General features: G+C 37.0%; 2 protein-coding genes across 5 annotated transcripts in view; one reads left to right on the forward strand and one right to left on the reverse strand.

The window, feature by feature from the left end:
- Positions 1-7,500, reverse strand: part of LOC137971283 (interferon-induced very large GTPase 1-like) — a 51,488-nt gene that overhangs the window by 3,612 nt on the left and 40,376 nt on the right. For 2 of the 4 annotated variants that reach the window (XM_068818082.1, XM_068818083.1), the window contains one exon: positions 3,852-5,936. The exons of 1 other annotated variant lie outside the window; for it this stretch is intronic. In XM_068818082.1, the coding sequence (XP_068674183.1) occupies positions 5,376-5,936 (561 nt within the window). In that variant the 3' untranslated portion in view covers positions 3,852-5,375. Of the gene's footprint in view, positions 1-3,851; positions 5,937-6,997 lie in introns of those variants that run through there. One more of the 4 variants, XM_068818084.1, reaches the window with a different exon arrangement.
- Positions 5,870-7,500, forward strand: part of LOC137971284 (uncharacterized) — a 10,622-nt gene continuing 8,991 nt past the window's right edge. Inside the window, exon 1 of the mRNA XM_068818086.1 lies at positions 5,870-5,991. The gene's annotated coding sequence lies outside the window, so the exon portion shown is untranslated. The remainder of the gene's footprint in view (positions 5,992-7,500) is intronic.

Raw genomic sequence — 7,500 nt, forward strand, 5'->3', positions numbered from 1 at the left:
AGAAAGCGGAGTATTATGTTGAGACTTAACGATAACAGAAGATTTCAGTGAAAACCAGCTGCTTGCTTGTACGCAATAACGTCACAACATGGCGGCTGACATTCCTTTTTTGGAAGTAACCGGAAGGAAAAGCAAACAAAATGGCGGGCGTTCAAATTGAAAAAACAACCAAAGATTTTGGGCAAATTCAAGGCCTTTCAAGATGAAAAAGGATTTTTCCTGTTTGTTTAGGTAAAGGACGTTATATTTCGATAATAATAAGACACAAAAAAATTTGATCTTCTAGCCTTCAGTTCTCCTTTAAGATTTTACTTGCCCAGGAATAACAATGATGTTTTGTCGTTGGCTAGAGCCATTAATCGTGACCAATTCAAGGTTTCGATGAGTACAAAGGTCTGTTGAAATTTTTTACGAGGTTACAGAACCTCTGAATGTCCTACACCAACTTTGCACATAAGAGAGTATGATTGTCGGAGTACTAAAACCTCAAAGACCTGCTCCAAAGATCAGATCTACAGAGAACTAGTATATGAAGATGACGCCGTTTTGTATTGGTCGAAGTCATAGTGGAGCTTGCAATTGACAAGTTTGCTTAGATCCAGAGACTTTAATACATGTAGTTTCGAATGTAGTTCTACATGAAGATGGTAGTTTGACAGAAGAAAAGGTTTGTTTACATGTAACAGCTGGGCATATCAGATATAAATTCCCAGTGTTATCTAAATCTATCGAAACAAAGACTGCTGTATTTTGTGGAAGAGGAGCAGTAAAACAGCTGCGTCGAGGCAGAAGGAGATTGAAATGGTTTGTTTGAGAAGAATCATCGTACTACATTAAAGTGATTGGACTCTCACAGAGTAAGTAGACATTATTAGCGGCTCGAAAACCATTTGTTTTTTTCTGAATCAAACATTAACTTAACCTATGGATTTCGTCATGTTTCTCATGGCTCATTTCATCCCTCCAAAGAGCAATATCCTGAATATCTCTGTAAAAACAATTTCCAACTCCTCTGACAACGACTTCTCTCCTTTGAGGAGGTATCTTTCCAGAAGCCATAATTCCTTTACGCAAGACTTAACTAATAAGAAAACAGCCTAGACACACGTAAATATACAGCTAACAAGGCTTCATTGTCTTATTTCCTCCAGATTTGTACCTAATTTTGGAATATTTCGAGACCATGACGAGATGTCAATTTCACAATAAACCTTATTGAATTACGGATCCTGACGCGAGCAAGGTTAATCCGAGTAAATTTTATCTCATATTTCAGGGGTTATTCAAACAAAACCTTACACTTGCCACATATCAACATCGCCCAAATCGATTTCTGATAAATGTGTCGAAAAAAGCGTTGATTTCTCTCCAAAATTGTTTTTTGGACGTCGAAATAATGCATAGCAGGGAATAGCGGGAACTTGAAGGGGCTAGGTCACGCTATTTTAGGTAATTTTGTTAATTATGAGCTCTAAACGTCAAATTGGCAGAAGAAGAGTCTTTCACTTGCAAAATCACGGCCACATAAAAACTGAGAATGATTTTCCAGCAGTGTAAATGACATTTTGATATAGACTGATAAAAATTTGAAAAAAGGTGGGCCGACGTTTTTCAAATTTACCCATCTTCAATCCATTTCAATCCTCTCCAGTTTTGTCCATCCATGTCCCTTCTTGGCTACCCTGTGTTTTGTTAGAGTTCTTCTATAGTTTTGAACAGTTATTTTGATATTTTAGTTAATTCTATGACCATTCGATCAGTGCTGAGATTGCCTAAAATTGCGTGACCTAGCCCCTTTAAACTTATTTTCACTCGAATTCGATTCCCCGGCAGGTGGGAAGAACTGTTTAGTCCTGTATATGTGCACATCCAGAGGGTTTTGTTTAACAAAATTTCCCATTCAAGGAAAGGTGATTTGTAAAGAGCATTAAATTATTATTTTGTTTGTTTGGGGGGGGGGAGGGGGGGGGGGAGAATTTTCTCTGTTTCACAGACTGCAAAATTCCAATTTCCCGCTATGGCCCGTGTTGGGGGAAAGGGGGAATTTACTTTGACTGGTGCATAAGTTTCCGCCATACATTTTCTTGCAGCGGCTTGCAATGTTTGCCCACTGGCGATCCCAGAACCCTTGGCGTATAAACAAGGATCCGATTACTGGCAACTCATTCATTAACATCGGACTCGAATCGAAGAAAATCACAAACATATTAGAGGAACAACAATGCAGCAAACAGGCTTGCCAAATCCTGTTGTAGGTTAATTAACAAACACATCATTACCGGTAACGGCTGCATGAATAGCTTTCAGTTGTTCCGCCTTAGACACAAAGTTAAAGTTGCATTTCTTAAACGCGAAATCAATTGCCTCCAGAAACTTAACAACATAATTTCCTTTCACATTATCAGCCATGTTTTCAGTATAAAAGCACTCCGAATAAACTATGCCCAAATAAGGAGCCTTTTTCTTTTTTTGGTGGGAGGGGGGGGGGGGGCGTTATTCAGAGGATGCTGGTTAACCTTAACCAAAAATGAATACAAATTATCCCAAATAGCATACAATGACATTAAATGGAAGGAAAATAAGGCTTTCTGGAGCAAAATAATCAAAGACTCATTGGAACAGATAGGATTAGGAGACCTCTGGATGAAAGCACACTATGTAGACATAGGAATTGTAAACATTATCAGGCAACGACTCAAGGATATCGAACTACAAATATGGCTAAGTGAAATAAATAACGACACCAGAAAATATGCTAACCAAAGCAACAAAGTGAGAACCTACTGGTTATTCAAAACGATAGACAATTACAAATGTGAAGACTACCTACATCAGGTCACCAATACACGACACAGAATAGCCCTAACAAAACTGCGACTTAGCAACCACAAATTAGCCATAGAGACAGGACGTTACTCACGAAACCTGCAGAAAGAATTTGCCCAATTTGTAAAATAGAAATGGAGGACGAATACCATTTTCTAAATATATGCCCTGCTTACCAGGAAAAACGATGTTCGTTACTAGACTATTTGGAAAAAGAATATAGAATAAAAATAAGCAGAATGTCACCTAATAAAATATTCATGTTTCCGATAAATCCCCCTAGCGGAAATGTTAAAATACAAAAACTAATAGCAAAACATATCTTCGAATGCTTTGAAAAAAGGAAAGGGGAAGATGGATAAAAGTAAATACTCTAGGACTTAATTAATTAATAACCTTTTAGCCATGTATATGTTTGTTGTTTGTAATTGTTAGTTATTTGGAAATTGTGGTCGATATACCATTTATTGTATAAGACTCCAAATAAAACTTGTCTGTCTGTCTGCGCCTGCAAGTAATACAGGACTCTCTCTTTTCCCGCCTGAGTTCCAGGCCCATTTTCAGGGCAGGGTAAGAGGGAGTTTCACGTCAGGACTATAAAAGTTTTCAGTCTTCGGAAATCTTCCCATTTGTAACTTTCCCTCGTTTTCGGCTTTCGGATGGAATGTTTGCTTACTGTAAAAAAGGGTCAACATTCATGCCCATAAGGTATGAAACAGACTGTCGATCAGGAACACTGTTCTGAAGTCTGTATATCAATTTTCTGTTTTTTTCGCAAGAAGTTTTCCCAACTCAAAATTCATTGTTAATATCATGGCTTTTCGACACGTTCCCATCTATTTTATTCCTTATTGGAATTATGAGTTTCTCTTATGATCATTTAAATGCTATTACGATTAAAATCCCCTGGGGCCCGCGTGGTTTATCATCCTATAAACCATAGAAACTTGTGGTCTATCGCTTAAATAATCAACAACTTCTGTAAGCTAAACACGAGAATGTAAATTGCGCCTTACACGTTTGACTTTGACTTTTTCCAAGTGAGGAGCCAGTATATTTTTTTGCAAGCTGAAGATAAAAAATCTATGAGGGTCTTAGTACCATGAAATATTAAAACAGTGCAAACACAAGTGAAAGTTTAGCCTTAATGCTTCTATGGAAAGGAGGCATGGCATGGTTTTTCTGGGGTTAATCAAAAACAAAAACATATTTTGATTAAGTTGAAATGGCCAAAGAGCAAGAATATTTTCTGAGGTTATTCTTAAAACAGCAGGGCTATAGGGATATTACCAAAATATCGATCATTTCTGATGGCTGTAAAAGCTCCTGCAAAAGTAATTGAAACTGACGAGAGAACGAGATTACTAATACGGCCAGTGACTGTATTTTTTTGTATTTACAGCTACCAGAAATCGTAGTAGTAGTCGGGGTCGATCCTACTTGTATTCAATGGCTGCCGTGCAAAACCTCTATTGTTAAATTTTGAATAGTAACGATTGCCCCTGTTAACCTCTGTTTGCGTTTTGTTCTGAACGAATCCTGATTTACATATCCTGTTTACCTTAATGGGAAAGGCACCAACCTTGTAATTCGTAATTAAATCCTTCATAAATTAAACATATTGCTTTTACTCGCCTGAGCAGTCTTGTGTCCAACTCCAACAAAATTTTCTTTTTTACTATGACTACACAAGTTACCCTAAAAGCATAGGAGAGCAACAAATTTAGGATTGCGCTTTCCTTACGTACAACGCAAATAATCTTACGTACAAGCTCAATTATTTACGTCTATGATCTCATCCACTTGAAATAATAAAGCTGAATTATGAGTAAACACGCAGTTATGCTAAAATCACAAGAAATTGACATAATTGCAATACTAAATGGAAAAAAAAAACCTTATTCTTGTCGAATAATTTTCAGAAAATTTCACACTATAACAGTAAATAGTTTGATCCCATGGGTCATATCAAAACTTAACGAAGCACAATCGTTCGGGACTGTTGTTGATGGTAGTGACTGATGCCTTGACGACCTGAGCGGACGTCATTTTCAGAGTTAAGTTATGAGTCGTGTCTATGAATCCTATTTAGTGTACAATATATATACCTTATTCATAAATGGCGCCTGTTTATTATTCTTTCTGTTCTTTTGCTAATGTGCAAATTAGCTTAACAAGCCTCATTTCAGAGCAATAATTATTTTCAATTCACTGTATGGTATCGAGACTTGGTCGGCTAATTTGCACTTGGACTAAAGAATTATAAATCAACCGCCATTTATGAATATATAAGGTCCATACAGTGAATCTTATAGCAATTTTAAATGATCCGCAACCTGCTGATATAATGTTTCACACTGTCTTCAGCTATCTTTTGTGTGTCCGATTTGTTACCGAAAAAGTTGCACTTTGAACTTCGAATGACGGCATGACTTTCATTTAGAAATGGCTGCCAGCATCTTTTTAGCACCTGGCGGAACCTTGCAGTTTTCTTGAATGGCTTTCTCTTGCTTCTGCAGGCATCGGTCCACGTAATTCTGGTCTGTTGCCTAGGTTGAAATGGACAAGAAGTCGGTTCTTACGTCTGGTAGTACCGCATAGAAGATCTGGCACACTGCTTTCATATCTTTGGCCTGCTTTGCCATCACTTTGTAATACAGCTTCTTCGGGTCTTTTTTGGCTTTCTCTGCTTTGTTCTCCAGCTTATTCAGCTCATTCTCTATGAAGGAAAAAGGGACTGCGGCCATTATTATGCCTTTAATAAAGTTCTTAAGATCTTCATTTTGCTTCCTTCTTTTAATAGGTATCTGAAAATCTTCATGGATCTTTAGGAGTGTCACACAAAGCTGTTGGTAGCCTTTGGTCTCTTCAAGGATGTCTGAGAGCAGGTCACACCATTCCTCGTAATCCAGTGCTTCATAGTACTCAAAGAACTCACTTACAGATGCGAGAAATTGAGTGGAAAGCGGAAGAATGCTTTTGAGGTAAACCATGGCGTCCTTTCTCGTTTCATCGACCACTGATTTTCCTTCATAAAGAGACCTCAACGCGAGGAAAAAGCGACGCATGACGACTGTCATCTCTGCAATGGGCAAATCCAAGACTTCCGTCTGCGAGGCAAAAATACAGATGTAAACTACCTAAATTTTAGGCACCCAAACCAAAGTAAGTACTTCGGTCCTTTATGATCTGTAAACTGGTCATGGTTACTTTGAGTGCAAAGAACGTTCCAGTGGTTTGAATTGGGTATTTATATTTGGAACCCTGGATCGCTTTTAGTGTACACTTAAGAACGTGTGAACGAAATTCGAAGAGAAATTGCTCAAAAATGATGTTTAGTAATACACTTGGAATTAAACCACCAACATATTTTCCTACCAGTTAAATATTAAGGACATCTACAGGCGGAAAAAAGTGCTCTCCAAACATTTTTTTTTCCTTAGGAGAAAGAGCTGCTATAATCTAGGCAAAAAACAAAAAAAAGGAAATCCAGGAACTACTAAATTAGGCCCTCTTCTGGGACCTTAACTCGCCGCGTGATTGTGCGAGCTAATGCGAGTTAAGGCGAGTTAAGGAAAAATTGAGCTTGCCTATCAGTTAAGAGTTTGTGCGAGTTAAGGCGAGATAAGGGAAAATGATCAACCTAATGTTGAGGTGATAAGGTTAAAACATATAATATGCTTTAGTAACATATATATAAAGATGCCTTGCAATCTTTGTATGCCTTGTGTATGTATCCATAACAGTCTCCATGTTGCCCAATTACAAAAAACAAAAAAAACAACAACAAAAAACATTTCAGAAGAGCTCCAAAGTTGACTGAAGCCAAATATTATTTAAAATTAGTAATTGAACTTTTTTTCCTACAACTATAATTGGACAAGTTGAATATGGATTCCTGGGCCTGGTTGTTCAAACATTGGATATCGCTATTCAATGGATAAATCACTATACAGCAGATAAGTATTGGCGAAACTAATTGCATTATCCACTGGACAGAGATTGGTCCGTTGGATAGCACTATCCAGCCTTTGAATAACAGACGCCTGTTCTTTATTAATTATATAGCATTCAGACACCAAACTATACCATTTGGTGGCTGCATGATACTACTACTAATAAATATAGTCATCATCATAGATTATTTATTATAGCTGCATAAATATTTGGCAGAATAATAAATTAGTTAAAAAAGAAACTAATGTAAATAAAACAATCATGAATAGATGAGAAAATGTAATTGTTGTATAAACACAGGTAGGTTATTTCATTTTACTTATTTTTTTAATTCAATAACACTATGTTTTAATTAGACAGGTGAACATAATAGGTATCACATGACATGGCATGAATTGTTATCACTAACTCCAGAATTTAAAAAACAGTCTGTGTCAATGTTCTTCAAAGAACTAGTATTAAGAAACGGGGAAGCTGACGAATTATTATACTTGGTGAATACAATCTTCTACCTAGTATTTTAACGTTGCGATTCAGAAATTGTGAAAAATTCAATTTTGGAAGAAGTTATTTGCCATCCGATTCCCATACAAACACTTTAATTTCTGACCGCTTTGCCTACCCGTCAAGATGGCGTCGAAAACCGTGATAAGGCCTATGCAAAAAAACTTTTATTCAGTTAAGGGCTAAATGTAACAAGTCTTTATGAAACATGGC

Source organism: Montipora foliosa, chromosome 9 (genome assembly GCF_036669935.1).
Source record: "Montipora foliosa isolate CH-2021 chromosome 9, ASM3666993v2, whole genome shotgun sequence".
Taxonomy (NCBI): Eukaryota; Metazoa; Cnidaria; class Anthozoa; order Scleractinia; family Acroporidae; genus Montipora; species Montipora foliosa.